The sequence below is a fragment of the Lepus europaeus genome, chromosome 4 (genome assembly GCF_033115175.1).
Source record: "Lepus europaeus isolate LE1 chromosome 4, mLepTim1.pri, whole genome shotgun sequence".
Taxonomy (NCBI): domain Eukaryota; kingdom Metazoa; phylum Chordata; class Mammalia; order Lagomorpha; family Leporidae; genus Lepus; species Lepus europaeus.
Genome location: NC_084830.1, coordinates 108,620,748 through 108,645,499, shown reverse-complemented (window position 1 = coordinate 108,645,499; position 24,752 = coordinate 108,620,748). Strand labels below are relative to the sequence as shown.

The 24,752-nt window shown below is 44.9% G+C and overlaps 1 protein-coding gene across 1 annotated transcript in view; it reads right to left on the bottom strand.

The window, feature by feature from the left end:
• Positions 1 to 14,571, bottom strand: part of UBTD2 (ubiquitin domain containing 2) — a 61,671-nt gene extending 47,100 nt beyond the window's left edge. The window contains exon 1 of the mRNA XM_062188694.1: positions 14,441 to 14,571. Within this exon, the coding sequence (XP_062044678.1) occupies positions 14,441 to 14,510 (70 nt within the window). The 5' untranslated portion in view covers positions 14,511 to 14,571. The remainder of the gene's footprint in view (positions 1 to 14,440) is intronic.
• Positions 14,572 to 24,752: the final 10,181 nt, after the last annotated feature.

Sequence of the window (24,752 nt, the reverse complement as noted above, 5' to 3'; positions counted from 1 at the left end):
TAGCAAATCTTCTTAGGAATGGGAATGGTATTGTGGCTGTACAGGAGCTTTATTTATATTTTTAAAAATTTTATTCATCTGAGAGGCAGAGAAAGAGGGTGAGCAAGAGTGAGTGAGTGGTCCCATCTGCTGGTCCACTCACCAAATGTCCACAATGCCTGGGGCTTCAGCAGAAGCTAGGAGATGGAAACTCAACCCAGGCCTCTCATGTAGATGGCAGCAGCCCAACTACTTAAGCCATCATGGCTGCCTCTCAGAGCCTGCATCAGCAGGAAGCTCAAGGCACGAGTTGGAGCCAGGAATCAAACCCACGCACCTTGATGTAGGAGGCAGGCACCCCAACTGGCATCAACCATCAGGCCAAATGCCTCTCCCTGCAGTTATGAGGGCATGCTGAGTGAGCGTCCATTCTCAAACAGTTAAATAAATATATGAAACTACTATAGAGAGATATGAAAAAGCATGGCATTCTGGGGGATTGTGCTTGTGGAGGGGAAACAAGAAATATGAAGTTATTAGAGTAGCTTGTCAGCTTTGGGGTTACATAATTGCCATCATCAGTAGACACTTCCCATGTAATGCTGCTGTTTGCAAGGTTACTTTATTAAAAAATTCTGTTATTTTAGGTTATTATGTGCTTAACAGATTTTTATTATCATTTGAATGATACTATCACAGATTAGGCATAAGAAATATGTTTACCTTTTTAAAATGTACATATATCCCCAAACCTAACAAGAAACCTTGTTAACTTCACATTTCACTATCTCCTCTACAAGCTTAACAACCCCCCTCCCCCAAATGCTAGGCTTTTAAATAGCTCTGTACAAGGGCTGGCACTGTGGTGTAGTGGGTTAAGCTGCAGCCTGAAGTGCTGGCATCCCATATGGGTGATGGTTCAAGTCCCGCTGTTCCACTTCTGATTCAGCTCCCTGCTAATGCACCTGAGAGAGCAGCTAAAAATGGCCCGTGTTCCTGAGCCCATGGCACCCACATGGGAGACTGGGAAGAAGCTCCTGGCTCCTGACTTCAGCCTGGCCCAGCTCTGGCTGTTGCAGCTATTTGAGGAGTGAACCAGCAGATGTAAGATATCTCTGTCACTCTTTCTCTCTGTAACTCTGCCTTTCAAATAAATAAACTTTAAAAATAAATAAATAAAAATAAAAAATTTCCTCTGCATACAGGACACCCTCTGTCTGCTCTTCATTAGTTACTCTTTCAGGACTAACTTCCTTTTTTAAAAATATTTTTCATAAGAGGAAAGATATACCTACTCCCTTTCTTACAAGTTCATTTATTTATTTATTTGAAAGAGTTACAGGGCTCACCCCCCAGATGGCTGCTAACGGCCAGTGCTGGGCCAGGTCAAAGCCACAAGCTTTATCTGAGTCTCCTAGGTGGGTGGCAGGGGCCTAAACACTTGAGCCATCTTCTGCTGTTTTTCCAAGACTATTAGCAGGGAGCTGGATCAGAAGTGGAGCAGTCAAGATGCTGACGTCGCAGGCAGCAGCTTTACCTGCGATACCACAATGCTGGCCCTCAAGATGAATTTCTTATACTACCTCTTCAGTGAGGCCTATTGACCCTGCTTTCTACTTCTCCTTGAACTTTCCTAATACTGGCTTTGTTGTAGAATAATCTCAAAACTTCACCTAATTGTTATTTAAACACATAATTCCCCCAGCAGTCTTATTTATATCCCTAATTGAAACTGGCTTCAAGTGCAGAGTTAGAATAATGGGGGCTGGCTATTTTTGAAAGTTTCAGGAAGAATCATCTTCTTTAAAAAAAAAAAAAAGTTTGTTTTTATCTATTCGAAATGCAGAGAGACAAGTAGAGAAAGCTCCCATCTGCTGCTTCACTCCAGAATGTTCACAAAAGCTGGGGCTGGGCCAGGGCAAAGCTGGGAGCTCAATCCAGGTCTCCCATGTAGGTGGAAGGGACCCAACCACTCGAGCCACTATCTTCTGCCTTTCAGAGTGAGCATTAGCAGGAAGCCAGAATTGGGAGTAAAACCAGGACTTGAACCCAGGCACTTTGTAATGGAATGTGGGCATCCCGGGCAGCATCTTAACCACCATGCCAAATACCTGTCCCAGGTGAAGAAGCATCTTAACTCATCTTAGAAATAAATGTTTGTCCTGAATGGAAAGCAGATTCGTAACTGAATGAACTGGACTCTGTTACTCTTGCCCCTTTGATACACAAGCATGAAACTATCTTAACCAATGCAAAGAGGCAGTCTAACCTTGTTTAATACCTAAAGGCCAATTATAATAAGTGCAAAAATTATTTGAAGATTTTCCTGTAAAGGTAAGAACTCAATCAGAAAACCAAAAATTTTACCAATTCGTAAGTTAGTCAAATCTGGGGCAAATGTGTATCATTAAGACCTCACATTCAAGTAAAATTTTAAAAAACCTTCACACATAAATATTTCATTTTTTAGATGTCTAACTTCAATAGAAATGCCGTTTCTGAAAACACAGCTAAAATAGAAACTTCTAAAAGATTTATTACAAACATGCAGAAATACAGCATCACAACACCCAATGTATTCTTCTGCAATATTTAACCTCTCAGCCAGTATTCAGGTATATAAAAAAACAAACTTGATTCTTGTTGACTGTAAGTCAAAGTAACTGATATAAGATGGTGAATACATGCTGATTGTTCCTGGCCAACACACATGCATCTTTATGTACACACGTGTTAGTAAAGTCTTAACCTATGGTCCTTGAACTACATGAGGAGCTTCCTGGTAGCCTAGTACTGCCTGAGTACTAGCAGAAGCAGAAAGCTGGGAGGAATGGTGAGGGGCGACGGGAAGAATCAGGTGCAGTGGTCCACCAAATGAAGATAAACCATTCAGGTGGTCTGCAGTAAGGAAAAATGAGACTTACTAAATCAGCAAACTAATTATCACGTTCAATTAATTTGATCATCTTGCTTAATCTATCCAACCTAATGCTTTTTTGCAACAAGATAAGAATATGTAAAGGCCAAAGTTTCTTGTTATTAGTGATTAACAATAATCATTCTCACCTGGTAGAGTAGTAGTATCAAGGTACTGCCAAAGTTTCCTATTTATAGTAAGAAAATCAGATAGATTTAAACATAAAATCTATCTTTCAAAACTTGTCCAAAAGAGAAGTGTCAAAGACTAGGATTAGAGGGGTGGGTGTTTGGCACAGTGGTTAAGACACTGTTTGGGATGGGCCAGCGCTGTGTCTTAATAGGCTAATCATCCGCCTTGCGGCGCCAGAACACCGGGTTCTAGTCCTGGTTGGGGCGCCGGATTCTATCCCAGTTGCCCCTCTTCCAGGCCAGCTCTCTGCTATGGCCCAGGAAGGCAGTGGAGGATGGCCCAAGTCCTTGGGCCCTGACCCGCATGGGAGACCAGGAGAAGCACCTGGCTCCTGGCTTCGGATCAGCGCGATGCGCCGGCCGCAGCGGCCATTGGAGGGTGAACCAATGGCAAAAAGGAAGACCTTTCTCTCTGTCTCTCTCTCACTATCCACTCTGCCTGTCAAAAAAAGAAACAAAAAAAACCCCAAAACAAAAAAACAAACAAAAAAAGACACTGTTTGGGATGCCTGCATCCCATATCAAAATGTCTAGATTCAAGTCCTGGCTGTGCATCCAATTCCAGCTTCCTGCTAATGCTCAAGTATTTGGGTCCCTGTTTCCCACACTGGAGATCTGAACTGAATTTCAGGCCCCTTGCCTCAGCCTGGCCCAGCCCCAGCTCTGATAGATATTTGGGGAGTGAACCAGTGGCTCTCTGACTTTCAAAAAAAAAAAAGGGGGGGGGGACAGAGAACTGAAGATGATTCCTAATTCTACTTTTGACAAATTACAGTCCATAGTGCTAATAAACTGATTCCTAAATTAAAATCAGAGATGGAAAAAACAGGCTCACTTAATATCCATAGCAAGAATCTTCTTTAAAAACACCTTCAAACATAAATTCTGAGATCATCTTGAGTGGAACTTCAACCCTTTTTTTGACAGAAAATTTAAAACAAAGTGAGTCTACTCAAATGGAAGGCAGATAATTAGGTAACAGCCACAGTGGACTTTGTCAGTTTTTAATGTTAACTTTAAGGCTAAATCTCTTCCCAAAGAGGATTCAGCTTTCTCCATCTTCAATATTTTCCAATAGCTTCCCTGACCTATATTTAGCTCTCAACCTGCCAAACCTGTCCACCCAGAGTTCCAATGCATTTCCAATCTACAACCACTTCCCTTTTGGTCCTCTCCCCACAGCTCCACTCCTGGTAAAATCAGTCACTCTTTGCTTCACATTAAGTAAATACTTCCTATTTCACAGTAAAGTATAAGTTTTTTCCAAAGTAGAAATTTTATGAAATTGTATGTGCCCCTCTCATTAAAGCTCCAGAGCTCATCAAGCAAGATAATATGAAGGAGTTTTACTTCCACTGATACTGTAGGGATAAAGAGAAGAAACTAAATCTTCAGTTTTCTTTATGTTCAATTTTGCTTCATTTTTTATTATAGGCACAACCCAAAGAATAGAAGCATAAGAAATGCAATCAACAACCAGTTAGTTGAGTAGAAGTAATATATATATGGGTCATTGAAAGCACACAAGGAAGGGGTGTGCATGACATTGTTGAAGAAAAACAAAATGCTTATCCTGAACCACACCAACCTCAGCAGGGCTACTGGTATATTCTAGGGTGAATTCCCAAGAATTCTACAATGTCTTAGTATATGAGAAACAAACTAATGCTAGGATTTCTACAAATAATACATTTAGAATGCAGTTACTGAACCAGATTACTTTCAGAAATTATAAAAATGATCTGTTCAAATGCAATTAGATCTATCCGTCTCAGTCAGTATACTAAGAACCTACTCTAAGTCAAGCCCTAATAGAGGTGACTTCTCTCATTTCTCACCTTTTATGAAACCCTCATGATTCAAGTCTTGGTACCTCCATCCCTTTTCACTTATTTATAGCATTCACTTTTTTTTTTTTTGACAGGCAGAGTGGACAGTGAGAGAGAGAGAAAGAAAGGTCTTCCTTTTTGCCGTTGGTTCACCCTCCAATGGCCGCCGCGGTAGGCGCACTGCGGCTGGCGCACCGCGCTGATCTGATGGCAGGAGCCAGGTGCTTCTCCTGGTCTCCCATGCGGGTGCAGGGTCCAAGCACTTGGGCCATCTCCACTGCACTCCCTGGCCACAGCAGAGAGCTGGCCTGGAAGAGGGGCAACCGGGACAGGATCGGTGCCCCGACCGGGACTGGAACCCGGTGTGCCGGCGCCGCAAGGCGGAGGATTAGCCTATTGAGCCGCGGCACCGGCTAACATTCACTTTTACACTCAGTTAACCTCCCTCCTGATTCCAAAACCCAAATTCCTAGTCCTGAAAATGTACATGCTTCGTATCTAAACTTCTGCATTATCCTAAATGAGATCTGCAGTTCAGAATTCTTCTGTCATCTATACCTCAACAAACTGAACACTAGAGTTTTCTGATACTTCTTTCTTATCCGCCCAATCCTGCCACCCCACCTGTTCCTCATTCTAGTCTCTTCCCACCTTAAGCAGTGCTATACTGGTGCTTCTGGAACTTTAATGTGTATAGGAATCACCTAAGAATCTTATTACAATACAGACTGTGATTCAGTCTGGAATGGGCCTGAGGTTCTGCCTTCCTAACATGCTCCCAGGTGATTTCAATGTGGCTGATCCAGGATCAATTTTTTTTTTTAAGATTTATTTATTTTGAAAGTTATTCGAGACAGAGATCTTCCATCTGCTGGTTCACTCCCCAGATGGTTGCAAAGCCCAGTGCTGGGCCAGACCGAAGCCAGGAACTCCATCTGCATCTCAAACGCTTGGGCCATCTTCCACTGCTTTTCCCAGGCCATTAGCAGGGAGCTGGATGTGATGTGGAGCAGCTAAGACTTGAACTGGCCCCCTAATGGGATGCTGGTGTTGCAGGTGACAGCTTTATTTGTTACACCACAACACCAGGCCCCAGGGATCAAATTTTTGAGCAGCAAAGTGTGAAGTAGTGAATTCCTTTGAGGGCAGAGACATTTTCCCCCTCTGCTGCAATCCTACTAACTAGCATTTAATAATGGTCCAACTAATATTTAGTGAATGAATACATAGCTCTGTGTACTCTTTTCATCAGATTTCACAGGATAAGCCCCTGTCTCTATCCTACTCTCCCCTGTCCAGTCTCTCCATCATTTCCTGCCACACACTCCAGCCTAGGCAGCAAACCTCTTTTCTAAACCACTAGCCAATACATGTGTGGTTTACATTCAACCCTTTGTTTATAACCATTCTTCCATCTGGTATGTTCTACCCGTCTGTGAAGAATATGTCTTTTAAAACCCAGCTCACTCTGGTTTCTTTTAAGCAGCTTTTCTGACCAACCTTATATTGCTGAGAACACCTGGTTTCTCTTTATTCCTGTAGCACTTGCAGTTAAGCTGTGGTATTATCAATATATACAGTGTTGTATCATTGCTTCATGTGTGCACATTATGCTTTCCTAAAAGGATTCTGGAAATAGGAAATAGGATCAAGAAATAGGACAATCCCTCTTTGGAACCACAGTGACCAACGCAATGTTGGGCATACCGTGGGTACTCAAAGCTTGTTGATTGTAAGCTGCGTCTCAGATGGGTACAAGGGTGCAGCTGAGTGGGAGGAGTAACTTGTGATGATCTGCAGCTCAGTGAGGTCACTGATTGAGAACAGTTAATTGTGTGTCTCAAAAAAGCTAATAGGATTCTGAATGTTCCAAAACAAGTAATAAATGCTTGAGGTGATGGATATGCTAATTAATCTGATCATTACATGTTATATGCATGCATTGAAATATGACACTGAACCCCTTATGTATTATTTTGTCAATTACATAAATACATTAAAAATTTAAGTGGGTTTATCGATTACCTTTGTCAACTTTTTTTTAAAAGATTTTTTATTTATTTGAAAGTCAGAGTTACACAGAGAGAGGAGAGGCAGAGAGAGAGAGAGGGAGAGGTCTTAAATCCACTGGTTCACTCCCCAACTGGCAGCAACGGCCAGAGCTGCATCAATCCAAAGCCAGGAGCCAGGAGCTTCTTTCAGGTCTCCCACGTGGATGTAGGGGCCCAAGGACTTGGGCTATGCTCTACTGCTTTCCTAGGAAATAGCAGAGAGCTAGATCGGAAGAGCAGCAGCCGAGACTCAAACCGGCATCCATATGGGATGCCAGCACTGCAGGCGGCCGCTTTACCTGCTACACCACAGTGCCAGCCCATTTTGTCAACTTTTAAAAAGCCATTTCACTGCTACTAATCTTTCACCAGATTAGACAGAGGAAATAAACTCAAAAGTTTCTATTCGCACTTGAGAAAGCAAATGTTATATATGTTATGTTTTATATATATATATATGTTATAAATGTTTTATATATATATATATGTGAATGACTGGTTATAGATATATCCTTTATGTCATCAGTGAAGGGTGATGTATCTACACGTATCTATCTATATCTATTTAAAATAAGATAGAAGCACAGGCAATCAAAGAAAAATATAAACTCTGCCTCATTAAAATTACAAACTTTTATGCATCAAAGGACACCATCAAGAGAGTGAAAAGACAATCTACAGGATGGGGAAAAGAATCTGTAAATCATACACCTGATAAAGCTTTAATATCCAGACTATATGAACAACTCCAAAATAAATCCAAACATTCCAACTTAAAGATGGGCAAAATACTGGAATATATTTCTCCAAATTATATAAATGTGAGCTGGCATTGTGATGTGATGAATACTGGCATCCCATATATGCACCAATTCATGTCCTGAATGCTCCACTTCCAATCCAACTCCCTGCTATAGCCTGCAAAAAAGCAACAGAAGACGGCCCACATACTTGGGCCAAGGTAGGAGACCCTGATGAAGGTCCTAGCTTTGGCCTGGCCACCATGGCCATCTGGGGAGTGAACCAGCAGATGAAGACTGATCCCCACCCCCACCCCCAATCCTCTTTTTCAATTAAATTTAAAAAAATATTTTTTAATGGCCATCAAGCACATGAAAAGATGCTTGACATCATTAGGGAAATTCTAATAAAAGGCACAATGATATACTATTTCATTCACACCCACTAGAATTACTATTTTAAAAAATGGAAAGCAACACATGCTAGTGAAGATTTGGAGAAATTAGAACCCTCATATACTGCTGGTGGCAATGGAAATATGGTGTAACCAATATAGAAAACAATTTAGCAGTTCCTCAAAAAGGTAAAAATAATTACAGCATGAACCAGCAATTCTACTCCTAGACATATAGCCAGAAGAACCAAAAACAGACTAAAAACACCAAAGTTTACAAGTACTATCAACAGATAAACAAAATGTACATATAATTGCATATTATTCAGCCATAAAACGGATTAAGTACTGTCTGATACATACTACAACTAGATAAAATTGGGAGACACTAAATGAAATAAACCACAAACAAAAGGACAAATGTTACATGATTCCACTTATATAAAATATCTAAAATAGGTAAATTCAGTGAGACAAACATTGACTGTTATCAGGGGTTGGGAGGAGTGAGGAACAGAGAGACACTGCTTAACAGACTCAGTTTTGTATGGAATGATGAAAAATTTCAGAATCACATAAAGATTGTATAATATTGTTAATATAATTAACGCCACTGAACAGTACACTTAAAAGTTTAAAATGGCAAAATGTTTTACTACAATTTTAAAATATGAAATTAGAAAAAAAAGAAGAAAGTAGCATTCTTTATTACAGCTCTGGGTTTAAGTTCTGACTGCCATTTACATGCTGTGTGATGCTGAGCAATTTATTTCATTTCTCTGGGCTTCGATCTCTTTGTCTATAAAATAGAGGTGTTATTCACTTCACAGGGCTATTGAGGACTAATGGGAGAACTTAATCATTTAGAACAGGACTCCTTACATAATAAATACCGGATAAATGGTAGATGTTATTATTCAAAAACCATTGTTACTTATTGAGTAGGTGTAAGGTTGCTTATTATAAATGGGTGTCCGAAAGAACTCTATGATGTTAAGACCAAAGAAATCATGTCCAAAAAAAAAAAGGAAAGGAAAAAAAGAAATGATGTCCAGCATTCAGAGCTATGTACCTACAAACCTGGAATATGCTGGCCATGAGGATCAGTTCTCCTGGGTTATCAGTGAATATTTAAAATAAACCACACCAGAAAATAAGAACATACTTTATGTATTACTACACTTTCATGTTCAATGAGTATCATTTTATTGTGTTTTTCCCTCTACATACTTTTTTTTTTTTTTAAGATGTTATAAAGGATCTGTTTCCTCAGCAAATGCCATGGGTTAAAGTCTTGTCTAGGCCGGCGCCGTGGCTTAACAGGCTAATCCTCCGCCTTGCGGCGCTGGCACACTGAGTTCTAGTCCCGGTCGGGGAGCCGGATTCTATCCCGGTTGCCCCTCTTCCAGGCCAGCTCTCTGCTATGGCCCGGGAGTGCAGTGGAGGATGGCCCAAGTCCTTGGGCCCTGCACCCGCATGGGAGATCAGGAGAAGCACCTGGCTCCTGGCTTCGGATCAGTGAGATGCACTGGCTGCAGTGGCCATTGGAGGGTGAACCAATGGCAAAAAGGAAGACCTTTCTCTCTGTCTCTCTCTCTCACTATCCACTCTGCCTGTCAAAAAAAAAAAAAAAAGAAAGAAAAAAAGTTTTGTCTAGAGGTCCCAAATGCCAAACCCAGCTTCACAGTGTCGGAATAATAAGGTGGATAATCAACCATAAAGAGTACGCTGTTTACCCATTTTAAAACAGTGAGAAGCTGGCGCCGCGGCTCACTAGGCTAATCCTCCGCCTTGCGGCGCCGGCACACCGGGTTCTAGTCCCGGTCGGGGCACCGATCCTGTCCTGGTTGCCCCTCTTCCAGGCCAGCTCTCTGCTGTGGCCAGGGAGTGCAGTGGAGGATGGCCCAAGTCCTTGGGCTCTGCACCCCATGGGAGACCAGGAGAAGCACCTGGCTCCTGCCATCGGATCAGCGCGGTGCGCCGGCCGCAGCGTGCCTACGGCGGCGGCCATTGGAGGGTGAACCAACGGCAAAAGGAAGACCTTTCTCTCTGTCTCTCTCTCTCACTGTCCACTCTGCCTGTCAAAAAAAAAAAAAAAATTTAAAAAAAAAAAAAAAACAGTGAGAAATTTTGGGAGCATGGAATCTTGGAGAGAAATGTTAAATAATCTTATATGACTTATATGATATACCTGTCTTGATTAAAATAAGGCACAAAAAGGGTCAGCAACTGCGGTGCAATAGGTTAAAGCCCCAGCCTGCGGCACCAGCATCCCGGCATCCCATATGGGCACAGGAATCCTGGCTGCTCCACTTCAGATCCAGCTCCCTGCTAATGCACCTGGGATAACAGTGGAGGATGGCCCAACTTCTTGGGCCCCTGCACTCATGTGGGAGACCTGGAAGAAGCTCCTGAATCCTGGCTTCAGATCAGCTCAGCTCTGGACATTACAACCATTTGGGGAGTGAACCAGCAGATGGAAGATCTTTCCCTGTCTCTACCTCTCTGTAACTCTATCTTTCAATTACATAAATTAAAAAAAAAAAAAATTGGGCAGGGGCTGGTGTTGCAGCACAGCAGGTAAAGCCACCGCCTGCAGTGCCCGTATCCCATATGGGCGACCCAGCTGTTACACTTCCAATTCAGCTCTCTGCTACAGCCTGGGAAAGCAGTAGACCAAGGCCCAAGTTGTTGGACCCCTGTACCCATATGGGAGACCTAGAAGAAGCTCCTAGCTCCTGGCTCCTGGCTTTGGTTTGGCACAGCTCCAGCCATTGTGGCCAATTGGAGACTGAACCAGTGGAATGAAGACCTCTCTCTGCCTCTCCTTCTGTGTGTAACTCTGACTTTCAAATAAATAAATCTTTTTTAAAAAATCAGGCATAAAAAAAGACAGTATAAGTCGCAGAAACTAAAAAACTGAATTCTAGGGGCAGCATTAAGCCTAGCAGTTAAGATGCTCGAGTCCAAATTACAGTAGCTGGGTATGACACTGCATTCCAACTCCTGACTCCAGCGTCCTGCTAACGCAGACTCTGGGAGGCAGCAGTGATGGCTCAAGGAACTGAGTTTCTACCACCCATGTAGGAGACCTGGAATACATTTCTGGCACCTGGCAGCTAACTCCAGTCCTGGGCATGAGTCAGCCACTGTGGATGTTTGGGGCAGTGAATCAGTGGATGAGAGCTCTGCTCTGTCTCCAAAGAATAATTTATTTTTTAAAAGCCACCAAAACCTGAATTACAAGCAAGCCATACCACAGAAAGATACTACAAATGACAAATCTTATAATGTGAATTAAGACATTTCAATATTCCACAAAAGAAGTAAAAATTTCCCAGATCCTTCAAAAAGGTAATTCACCTAATAAAGAAGTATTCCCTGATATAACTACAGTTATATACATATAAGACAAGAGTCTTGGAGGGGTGAGCATCTGACCTAATGGTTTAGATAACTGCTTGGGATAACCATATCCCACACTGTAATGCCTGGGTTTGAGTCCTGGCTCCACTCCTGATTTTAGCTTCCTGCTAATGTGTACCACAGGAGGCAGCAAATGATCCCGGCCACTCATGTGGAATTGAGTTCCCAGCTCCCAGATTTGGCCAAACCCAGTTCTGACCACTATGGGCATTTTGGGAAGTAAATCAGCAGATGAGAGCTCTCTGTCTGTCTCTTGCTCTCATGAATAATTAAAATTTTTGAGACACAGAAACACTTGGATGCACAGCAAGAGGAAAGAATATTCCAAATGGCCAAAAAAAGTTTTTTTTAAAATGTGGGGTGGGTGTTCTGGTGCAGTAGATTAAGCTGCCACTTTGGGATGCTGGCATCCTACCATAGTACTTGGTTCAAATCCTAAATCCTAGTTACTCCTTACTTCCAATCCAGCTTCCAGATAATGCATCTGGGAGGCAACAGATGATGGCTCAAGCGTTTGGGCCACTATTATCCACGTGGAGAACCAGATGGAGTTCCATGCTCCTGGCTTAGGCCTGGCCCAGTCATGGATAATGAGGGCATTTGCAGAGTACACCAGCAGACGAAGAGCTCGGGCTCACTCATTCGCTCTTTGTTGCTCTGCCTTTCAAGTAGATGAGAATTAATAAATAAATATTCACAAAACTAAAAAAATTTTTTGAACAAAGGCTGGCTATTTGGAGAGGGCTAAGCCATTCTAAAATGGTGATGTTTGTGCAACATTATGCATGTAATTAAATCTGTCATAAAAAGCACCATCAATAAAAGAATTTTTATAACCCATCAAGTTTAAAACTAATAACGATCACAGTATGTCTGAAAAGCTAAGTATCTATGCCAACTTAGGAAAGGAGACTTAGGAAAAAGTCTCTCCCTTCCCAACAGAAACCTACTTAAAAAGAACTGTTTAGTATGTTAACCTGAAACACACACCTGAACTAATTTCATTAAACCACAATTAACCTGTAACTATTATGACAATGGAGGTTAAAGGCCTTCATAATTACATTCCAGAAATAATCCTTTTATCATATAGCCTTTTCCCCTACCCCAGTTACATCAGGGCCATATGCTCTCTCTAGAAGAAAACCAGTTTGGTGGTTGATGTTCCATTTTCTAAACCTATCTTTGGAAGGAACAGCAGTTTATGGTCCAGAGAACTCGATCTTCAAAAAAGCTAGTTCTATTGCTATCTAACCAAATACCAATGATAATAAATTTTCCAAAGCTAAGATTTCATGCTTTAAAAGCCCATACTAATAAAGCTGGTCATAGGCTTAAATAAATGGGTTCAAGTTTATTAACAGAATAATACTTAGGACAATTTTTAAATGATGATGAAAAATGTAATTAAATGAAACACTACCTATAACAAGTACTAAGATACTTTGGTGCTGTTAATGATCACCTCAATTACTGAACCACTGTGACCACCAATTTGACCTTAACCCAAGGCTGTTTAAATCATGCCCTTTTGATCTTCCTTCTTTGCTGTCACTGAGGATCTTATTAATGTGCCACCAACTAATTACACTATCACAGGAAATGCAGTATCTTGTAGCATTTTCATGGACTAGACAACTTTCACTGAGTTCTCGCCACGATTTAGCCATCCAAGACACCCAAAGAGGCACGTTAAACACCGTGTCATCCAAGAAACCCATCAGCTCAACGTTAGGTATACACGCCATATGAACAAGGCATGACAAGGCAAACAACTGGTCCAAATGTTAGCATGTTAAGAAAAAGTTGTAAAACCCTCTCATTGCCCCACAACATAGTTTAGGGAACCTGCAAGTATGCACCACATTCTGCGGCTCCTAACATCAGCTGGAATCCAATCAACAGTGTCATCTTTGCTGTTCCTAAAAACCGTTTAACTAAAAATTTAACTTCTACACGGTCCTTAGAAGAGACTCAGCCAAAGGTGCCTTAGCTCCAGTAGTCAGGATTACTTTTATTACACAGCCATGCTGCCACTACTGATGGAATCAAAACACGTCTCGGCAGTACACCTCTGATTTCTGGAAAGCACCAGTGCGCTCCGCGTTAGCAAACTTTGAAAGTACTGATCCTACTGGGGTAAGTGAAACTCTCGTGCATGTGCACTGTTACCCTACATATTTTCCTTTGACGTAAGTCGGATCGGAATTTGACGAGCCCACCCGGACAGCATGCTGCCTACCAGCCCCACGCTGCAGCTGCCGCAGCAGCAGCAGCAGCAGCAGCAAGAGGCCACGTTTTAGCCGGGCAGACCGCCCCCCTCCCTCTTTCCTATGCCTGTGGCCACTGGAGACTTCCCCAGCTCAGCTCGAGAAACTCGCAGGTTTAAATGGCCAAATTGGAACCAACCAGGGCAGCTGTCATCTGAAACTCAGGAAAGCTGAGACCAGCCAACTGCGCTGAGCGAGGAAGGGAGCCGAGAGCTGTGGCGGGCCCGTCGGAGGGAACGCATTAGGCTCCCTCCCCCGCCGCCACCTCCCCCCTCCCAATCAATTCGCTTTCTGCAACCCCAGCGCCGCCATCCTGCTCCTGAATTATTAAACGGGCTGGAGACGGAGTGAGATGGCCACAAGGGCAGTTTCGGGTCTGACTTCCCGAGCCCAGGCGCTGAGATCAGGGAGGCCGAGGGCTCCGTCCCCGGCGCGCAGACTTTCTACCGCCGCTAGGGAGGGAAAGGGGCGACCCCCGTGGCCGGCGGGGCAGCCGGAAGCGCAGCGCGGCCAGTGACGTGGGAGAGGGGATGACAAAGGGGCGCGGGGGCCTGCCCGCGCGGCCCGCGGGGGTCGGGACAGGTGGCCGGGCCTGGCCGGGAACAATGGGGGGGCCGAGGCTGCCCCCTGGCGCTCACCTACCTCCGGTGCCCTCCGAGTTCTCGTTGAGGCTGCCCGAGGAGTCGTGCTGGGCGCCCACACACCCGCCCATGGGGGCCCCGAGCGCCTCGTCCGCCACCTCCGGGCGCTCGTCCGGGCCCGCCGCCGCCGCCTCAGCCTCCTCCGGAGCCGCCGCCACCGAGCTCCGGACAGCGCGCCGCTCCGCTCGCCCGCCGCGGCCCAGCCCCCGCCCCCCTCGCCGCTCCACCCACCGCCGTGGCTCGGCCCCTTCCTCCGCGCCCACTTCTACCTCAGCCCCCGGGCCGCCCGCCCCGCAGGCCTGGCCCGCGCGCCGCCCTCGCCTCCGGCTCGGCCGCAGCAGGCGGGGGCTGGCCCATCCCGAGAGGGCCGCCGCGCCCGCCTCGCCCCTTCGCAGCCCCGCACGACCCCAACTAGGCGAGCCCCGCGTCGGCGCCGCCCGTCAGCCAGGCCCCATCGGCCCCCGCCCCGCGGCGCCGCCCTCCGCACCAGCCGCCGGGGCTCGGCGAAGGCCCGCCCGGAACCGCCGGGGAGGGGCGGGGCCGTGGGAGGCCGCGCTCTGATTGGCTGCGGGCGGCGCGAGAGGAGGGGGAGGGGAGCGGAGCGCGGCGAGGAGGCGCGGCTGAGGGATCGGTGGTGGGGGGAGAGGAAGGGAAAGGGGGCGAGAGCGAGCGAGAGAGGGGGGACGGGAAGGAGAAAGAAAGGGAAGAAGGGGAGAAAGCGGGAAAAGCGGCACAGAGGTGAGGAAGGCGAGGTGGAGAGGGACGAAGTCGAGTACTTCTGATGGAAGGCGACACCGAGAAGTTGCGTTGGGGACCCGGCGCTTTCCCCAACAGCCGGACGTGGAGGCCCCAGCCGTTGTGAATTCGTGTCGAGGCCGGGGGGTCGGTAGCGCGGGCCTGCCGGTGCCCTCACCCCCACGACCGCTGTGCCCTGTGGGGGAGGTGGAGGTGGTCATTGTGGTGGAAGTTGGACCCGGGTTACTGAGGCGAGGCATCCCGTGCACGGAGAGAGAAGTCTGCACTTCATTCTCACAGGATCGATGATTCAATCTGCTCCTCAGGATCCCGCCTTTGACTCTCTAAAGTCCGCTTCAGAACAAAGTGAAGAAAAGAAAAGAAAAGAAAAAAAAAAAAAAAACTGATGGAACGCCCGGGTTTCCTAAGAGTTTGGTGTGTTGACCACGCCCGACATTCTTGGCATCCCGATCGAAGGCGAATTCTTAATGGTGCCTTTAAAACGATGCCTCTTTCTTGCTGCGATGCCTTGAAAATTCTGTCATCCTGCCTGGGCCCTTCTAAAGCTTATTTCTGCCACAGAGCTGTCTTAAATACCTGCTCATTTTTATACAGACTGTATTATTTAGTTAACAGCCTGGATCAGCTTTTGCTTAGCATTAAAGAAAAAAAATTTTTTAAGTGAAAGACCTAAGAAAGACGCTCTGCAGCTTGGGATTTGCATTTGGATATATTCTCCTATGCTGCTGGTGGGAGTGTGAATTGGTGCAGTCTCTTTACAAAGAGCCATTGGCTGGGGACTATTCCACATCTGGTAATCTAGTTGACAGAAACAATCCAAAATGCAAAGATTCAGGTCCTGTATTCATTTAAGAATCACACAAAAATGAGAATTAAACAAACCAAACCCTGCGTTTACATGGAGGCACAGAGAAGTTTTGTGAAATCTAGAAGCCTGCTATGTTCCGCTTACACTGAAGAATTAGCACTGTCCTCCATGGTGGTCCTGAACATTCAAAAAGAGCTTAGACAACCAATGTTTTTGAGTTTGCAGAGGTTGCTCTGAGATCAGGGTTCAAAGCCTGTGCTGGCAGACAGACAGATGTCACTGCATCACTTCCCTGAGAGAGAGAGAAAAGCAGCATGCTGGATATTTACAGAGATTGCTTTGTCTTGAATTTCGCTCTAGGAATTGGAGAAACTGACTTCCACAATATCCATCAAGCAGATGGTAGGTACCCAAATGATGAAGGCTTTCTGCTGAGCTCTGAGGCAGCCCCAGGAGAGCACTGTCTCATGGAAAGAGTCTCAGCAGTGCACGTCCTCCACCCTGCCTTTATTTTGAGCAGACATTTGTTCCTGGGAGACAGAATAATAGAACAGTAAGGGCCTGGCTCTGCCATTCACTTCCTGGGTTGTAATCACCTTCCATTGTGGACTAGCTATAGGACCTTACATATCTATAGAATTCAGTTTCCTTGTCAGGGAATTTGGTCAATAATAATGTTCCAAGCCTTGTGGGAGCTCTTTAGTAACTCTCTCTCTCTCTCTTTTTTTTTTAAGATGTATTTATTTATTTGAGAGGTAGAGTTACAGAGGGAAATATGGAGAGAAAGGACTTCCATCTGCTGGTTCACTCCCCAGATGGCTGCAGTGGCTGGAGCTGAGCTGATCAGGAGCCAGGAGCTTCTTCCGGGTCTCCCATGTGGGTGCAAAGGGCCCAAGCACTTGGGCCATCTTCTACTGCCTTCTCAGGCCATAGCAGAGAGCTGGAGTGGAAGAGGAGCAGCCAGGACACAAACTGGCGCCCATATGGGATGCCAGTGCAGCAGGCAGAGGCTTAGCCTACTATGCCACAGCACTGGGTCCCTAGTAACTCTTCTTTTTCCTTCACGTCTAGTGTCACCTATCTAAGCTTACTGTGTGACCTAATCCACTTAACACCTTCTACAAAAACATCGCCTTCTTTGTGTGTGTGTATGTGCGTGCACATCTTCCTATTTTTTTACCTTTCTAGAAGTATAATTCATAAGCCACGTATTTCTTTTTTTTTTTAACATTCCCCCCTTTTGTTTTTTATAAAGCAAGAGTTGTATGGGATTAAATGAGCCCCAAAAGTCCAAGAGGGGTAGCGGGCGATGTTCTGTCTTTAGAGCTACTTTCTGCTGGCATGAGGTGATGTCTCAAGCCACTGTCTCCTAGGTGGGGAGCAGAGCATATCCCTCTAGCAGCGTTTGATTGACTGCCTGGTTGGTAAAGGCCTTAAGCCACATATTTCAACAACTGTTAAGTTGTGCAGTCCAACAGTACTCACCATATTCATGGTCAATGAATTGTAGAGCATTTCCATGACCCCCAAGAGAAGCTCTGAACCTATCAGTCACTCCCTATTTCCCTCCAGTCCCCCATCCCAGCCCTAGGCAACCACTCATCTACTTTCTGTCCCCGTAGATGGTCAATTCTGGATGTTTCACATAAATGGAATGACAGAAACTCAAATACTTGAACCATCATCTGCTACCTCCTGGGATAGGCATTGGCAGGAAACTAGATTGGGAGCAGAGGAATGGGACTTAAACAGGCAATGATTTGGAATGTGGGCATCCCAAGTAGCTGCTTAACTCACTGTGCCATGTGCCAGCCCCAAAGTGTAGTTTTTATAGGCATATACCCATGAAACCCACCAAGTTAATAAATCAAGAAAGTGAACATTATCAATATAATTGTCAATATAATCCACAGTTGATAATGTTTGCATCATCTCTAAAAGTTCCCTATGCTCTTAGTCCCTCCCTTCTATTCCTCCCCAGTACCTATCCTCAAGCCTCCACTAATCTACTTCCTATTAGTATAGATTGCTTTGCATTTTCCAAAAAATTATAAACATAAAATCATACTGTATGTACTCTTTGATACGGCTTCTTTCACTCCGCATCATTACTCTGAGACTCATCTATAGTGTAGAGTTTGTTTTGATTACTCAGTAGTGTTCTGTTATATGGATGGATCAGTTTGTTCAATTACTTGTTGTTGCACATTTGGGATGTTCCCAGTGATTAGTGATTACAGGCAAAGCTATTGTACAAGTCTGTGTATGGACAAATGCTTCCTTTTCTCCTCGATAATTGCTTAGGAATCTAGTAATGAATACATCATATGGTGTCTTGTCTCGATGTTTAAGATATGTTTATGTATTTGGAAGGCAGAGCAGCAAAAAGAGAGGGGGAGAGGGAGAGATTTTTCCATCTGCTGGTTTATTCCCCAAATGCCTGGAACAGCCGGAGCAGGACCAGGCTGAACCCAGGTGCCTGGCCATTCCATCAGGTCTCTCATTTGAGTGACAGGGGCCCGAGGACTTGGACCATCCTCTGCTGTCTTCCCAGGTACATTGGTGGGAAGCTGGATTGGAAGCAGAGTAGCTGGGACCCTCTGGAGATCTGATATGGGATGTCACTGTCCCAAGTGACAATTTAAGTTGTTGTGCCACAATGCCTGCCTCCTTGTTTTGTTTTTTAAAGAAATTGCCCAAGTCTTTCCTAGAGTGATTTTCCCATTTACTTTCCCACCAGGAATATGTGAAAACTCCACTTCCCCTTCCTCCCCAACATTTAGCAGGGATTGGTTTTTAATGTTAGTGATTCTTGCAAGGTGTACAGTGCTACCAATTCTAATAGGTATGTAATAGGCATCTCATTGTAGTTTAATTTCATTTCTCTAATGACCAACGATATTGGCCATCTTTTCTTTTCTCTCTCTCTCTCTTTTTTTTTTTTTTTTTTTTTTTGACAGGCAGAGTGGACAGAGAGAGAGAGAGAGAGAGAAAGGTCTTCCTTTTGCCGTTGGTTCACTCTCCAATGGCTGCCACAGCCAGTGCGCTGCAGCCGGCGCATTGCGCCGATCCGAAGCCAGGAGCCAGTGGCTTCTCCTGGTCTCCCATGCAGGTCAGGGCCCAAGCACTTGGGCCATCCTCCACTGCACTCCCGGGCCATAGCAGAGAGCTGGCCTCGAAGAGGGGCAACCAGGACAGAATCCAGTGCCCCGACCGGGACTAGAACCCGGTGTGCCGGTGCTGCAAGGTGGAGGATTAGCCTATTGAGCCACGGTGCCGGCCATTTTGGCCATCTTTTCATGTGCTTATTTGCCTTTGGTAGATCTTCTTTGGTAAAGCATCTGTTCAAATCTCTTGGTAATCTTAAAATTGGGTTGGGGCAGGTGTTTGGCCTAGAGGTTAAACTGCCACTTGGGACACCCACATTCCACACTGGAATACCTGGGTTTGAGTCCCAGCTCTATTCCCAATTCCGTCTTCCTGCTAATGCCCACCCTGAGAGGCAGCAGATAATGGTTCAAGCAGTTGAGTTCCTGCCAACCATAAGGGAGAACCTAAATTGAGTTCCCAGCTTTAATCTCCAGCATGGAGCTGTTTCAGGCATTTGGGGAGTGAATCAGCAAATGGAAGTGCTCTTTGTGTCTCTGCCGCTGAAATAAATAAAATTGGGTTGTCTGTTTTATTAGTGCTGAGAGTGTTTTTTAAAAAATCAGGAATGGATTTGGATTTTGCCAAATGATTATTCTATATCTATTGAGATAGTCATATGGTTTATCCTTTTTAGTTTGTTATTATAATGGGTTACATTAATTTTCAAAAGTCAAACCAATTTTTTAAAAAATTTCTTTGAGACACAGAGAAACAGACAGACAGACAGACATAGCTCCTATCCAGAATCAGGGGCCAGATTTCAAACCCAGGTTCTGTAATTTGGGATACAGGCATCTTAACTGCTAGGGTAAATGACCACCTTGTATTAAACCAATGTTAAATTCTCTAGATGAAGCTGACTTCATGTTATTTTGTCCTCTCTATATATTACTACCTTTAGTAAGCTAAAATTTCATTAAGAAGCATTGCATCTATGTTGTGTATTTTTTGCTTTCATTTTCTTTAAAGTTCTTTAGCTTATCGTCTTAATTTTATGGAGGAAAGAAAGGAACTCTAAAGAACAGAGCAATGATAGATCTCTCTCTACTCTGTCTTTCAAATACATTAAAATAGATAAACATAAAAAGAAGAAGAAGAAACCACTCCCACCCTGGCTGAGATTGTGCACTTAAGGAAAAGGGCCCTCCAGGGCTGAAAGCCACTCCTTGTCAAAGATTGTGTAGCCTAGCTTGGTGAATGGCAGAGTAGTTCCCTTTGTGTTACACTAGTGGAAGTAGCTGGAGATCCCACTCCAGAATTTGCAAGAAACCTATGTTATATGAAAAGCTACAGGAGGCATCTCCCTAGAGCCTTTGCGCTGGGAAACCATCTGAAGCTGCTGGCTGCTAGGTGGTGCTGGCGCCTTTGTACTGCATGACGTGGGAATTGGAGGGGCTGCACACATGCAGGGACCAGGCAAGGCAGAAGCCACCCAGGCTGCAGAAACCACCAGTGTGCGCATAGGGAATCCCTCCACAGTGTCTCTCCAGTGCCCTCTGCTGTCACAGCCAAACACCTGTGCCAGCTGGCAGAGGGACACCATGAAAAGGGCCCATATCCATTTCCCCAGGGCAGGCAGTGAAGAGTGAATTTGAATTCAACACACAATAATTTGATGACTGAAAACTTTAAAATCTTATACTTCACAACTCTTGGGTATAGGGAAGTTCAGAAATGACAGAATTGCTCTGTATCACCATCTGTTGACCTCTAATTGTAGAATGCACATACTCCATGAAAAAATAGTAAATGCAAGCAAAAATTATAGTCCTAAAACCAAATCAGTAAAAAGCAAACAATGAATTAAAGCAAAATGAATTAAAAGTTCCCAATACAAATTTTAAAAAGAATAAAAGAAACCACAAGGAAGAAAATTAAGACACAGACAAAAGCAAGAAGTATTGTAGTAGAAAACTGAAAAGCACCAGGCCAAAATAAATCAAAATTCTGGATATTCAAATAAAGTCAGAAAATGGTCAAACCACTAGCTAAGTTAATTTAAAAAGTGTGTGGGGAACAGAAAGAACAAACATCTAGAGTAAGAAGTGTCGAGGGGATTATAGCTGTGACTACAAAGGAAGCCAAAAAGTCATAGAAAACTGTCGCACACATACCTTGGCTTTGGCCATTGGGGTGTATAACAAAATACCATCAATGGGTGGCTTATGAACAACAGAAAGGCCTTTCTCACAGAGGCTGGGACATCCAAGACAAGGCATCAGCAGGTGCAGGGTCTGGTAAGAGTCTGCTTGCTGATTCATAGATACTGCCTTCTAGCTATTTCCTCACATGGTAGAATTTTTTGGCTGATCAACAATACCACAAGCAAAGTCAAAAGGTAAATAAATGACTGGGTGGAAGTACAGGGGTTAAGAGGTCGCTTGAGATATATGCATCCCATATTAGAGTACCTGGGTTTGAATTCTGGTTCCACTTCTAATTCCACCTTCCTGCTAGTGTACACCCTGAGAGGCAGGCAGTAGGTGATGGCTCAAGTACTTGGGTTCCTGCTACCCACATGGGAGACCTGGAGAAGTGGACTTTTGGCTTTGGCCTGGTCCAGACCTGGCTACTGCAGGCATTTGGGGAGTGAACCAGAGAATGTTTCTCTGTCCTTCAAATAAATAAGTAAAAGATAAATGAGCAACAGAGAGAAATTATTTACAATTTTACATTATAGCCCAAGAGTAAATATCTCTAATACACAAAACCTGAAAAAAAACTTGAGAAAAGAAAAGACAAAAAAAGAAGATAAAATCTTATGGTAAAAAATATTAGCTCACCACAAAAGATACAGATTATAACAGGCTAATCCTCCACCTTGCGGCGCTGGCACACCGGGTTCTAGTCCCGGTTGGGGCGCCGGATTCTATCCCGGTTGCCCCTCTTCCAGGCCAGCTCTCTGCTATGGCCTGGGAGTGCAGTGGAGGATGGCCCAAGTGCTTGGGCCCTGCACCCACATGGGAGACCAGGAGAAGCACCTGGCTCCTGGCTTCGGATCAGCGAGATGCGCTGGCCGCAGCGGCCATTGGAGGGTGAACCAACGGCAAAAAGGAAGACCTTTCTCTCTGTCTCTCTCTCTCACTATCCACTCTGCCTGTCAAAAAAAAAAAAAAAAAAAAAAAAAAGATACAAATTAAGCCCTTAAACAAATGAACAAATGTATGAGAGCTCACAATAAAGGAATAAAAATTACAACTACACTGAGGATTGAGGGTCAAGAAATAAACTGTTTTGTTTATGGCTTATTGATTTTCCACAAAGGTGTCAAGTCAATTTAATATGGGAAAGAATAGTCATTTCAGCAAACAATACTAAGAACTGGATGTCCACATGCAAAGGAATGAAGTTGAATCCATCCTTGTCTAAGGTCATACATAAAAATTAACTCAAAGTAAATCAGATACCTAAATGGAAGGGCTAACATCATTAAACCTAAGAAAAAACATAAGGGTAAATCTTTATGACACAGGATTAGGTAATGATTTCTTAGATATAATATCAAAAGAACAGGGATTAGAGAAAAACATAGATGAAGATGGATTTCATCAAAATCCAAAACTTTTGTGCTGAAAATGAAAGAAAGTGAAGATAATGGAAAGATAGGCTTTTGATGCAGAAGTTAAGATGCTGCTTGGGGCCAGCGCCGAGGCTCAATAGGCTAATCCTCCGCCTGCAGCGCCGGCACACTGGGTTCTAGTCCTGGTTAGGGCACCGGATTCTGTCCCGGTTGCCCCTCTTCCAGGCCAGCTCTCTGCTATGGCCCGGGAGTTCAGTGCTTGGGCCCTGCACCCCATGGGAGACCAGGAGAAGCACCTGGCTCCTGCCTTTGGATCAGTGCAGTGCGCCGGCCGCAGCAGCCATTGGAGGGTGAACCAACGGCAAAGGAAGACCTTTTTCTCTGTCTCTCTCTCTCACTGTCCACCTGCAAAAAAATAAAAAAATAAAAAAAGATGCTGCTTGGGACATCTGCACCTTGCATCCTGTATCAAAGTTGAAGGACCCTTATGGGGGGAGAGGGACAAGAAACTAGGCCTGGGCAGATATCAGGGGCTTCTTAAGAGGTTAGATGTTCCCCAGGGTCCAGCGGGCACGTTCTCTGGGAAGGAAAAGTCTATCCCCTTTAGAGAACCTCTAGGCATGCCCAGAGCAGAGCTGCCACTCCCCTTCGGAGAGTCTCAGTACTCTCCTCAGCATTCTCCTCAGCTGGTTCCCTCAGCACTCTCCTCAGCATTCTCTTCAGCTGGTTCCCTCAGCACTCTCCTCAGCACTCTCCGGTATGCTAATTGTCCCTCCGAACCGGCCAATCCCATATGCTAATTTGTTGACTATATAACCTGTGTGAAACTGCCGCTCAGGGCTCCTCACCGCCTTAGGTGGGGGCCCGTTTGCGCAAACGTACAATAAATACCTCATGCTTTTTGCATCAACTGGTCTGGAGTCTGGATTTTTGGGCGTCCTCTCGAGCAAGTGGGCATCTCTGCAACTGAGAGGTCCAACAAAGTGCCTGGGTTGAGTCTGGCTCTACTTCTGGTGCCAGCATTCCTGCTAATGTACACTGTTGCAGGCAGCAAGTGATGGCACAAGTACTTGAGTCCCTGCCACCCACATGGGAAGCCCAGGTTGAGTTCCTGACTCCTGTCTTTGGCCTGGCCCAGCCCCACCTATTGCAGGGGTTTGAGGAGTGAATCAGGAAATGGGAAGATCTCTGTCTCTCTTTCTCTCTGTCTCTCTACAAAATGAAAATAAATAAATAAAACATTTGTATATAACAATCCAGGATTTTTTTTAAAGATTTACTTATTTATTTGAAAGTCATAGTTACACAGAGAGAGGAGAGGTAGAGAGAGAGAGAGAGGTCTTCCATCCAATGGTTCACTCCCCAGATGGCTGTAATGGCCAAAGCTGTGCCTATACGAAGCCAGGAACCAGGAGATTCTTCTGGGTCTCCCATGTGGGTGCAGGGGCCCAAGGACTTGGGCCATGTTCTACTGCTTTCCTGGGCCATAGCAGAGAGCTGGGTGGGAAGTGGAACAGCCGGGTTTCGAACCAGCGCCCATATGGGATGCTGGTGCTTCAGACCAGGGCATTAACTCATTGTGCCACAGCGTCAGCCCTACAGTCCAGGATTGTGATGCAGCTGATTAAGCTGCCACTTGGGACACTGTCACCTTATATCTGAGTTTCAGGTCGAGCCCAAACTGCTCAGATTCTGATCCAGCTCTCTGCTAATGTGCCTGGGGAGGCTGCAGAAGATGGTCCAAGTCCTCAGGCCCTTGCTACTCATGTGGGAGATCCAGATGAAATTACTGGCTCCTGGCTTCTGCCCCAGGCCTGGCTATTATGGACATTTGGGGAGTGAACCAGTGAATGGAAGATTCCTGTCTCTCTCTCTTTGTCACTATGCTTTTCTTTTCTTTCTCTCTTTCTTTCTTTCTTTCTCTCTCTCTCTCTCTCTCTCTCTCTCTTTCTTTCTCTCTCTCTCTCTCTCTCTCTCTCTCTCTCTCTCTCTTTTGCTCTCTCTCTCGCTCTCGCGCTCTCGCGCTCCCTCTCCTTTCCTCTTCTCTTCTCAGAGTTACAGAGTGAGATGGAGGCATAG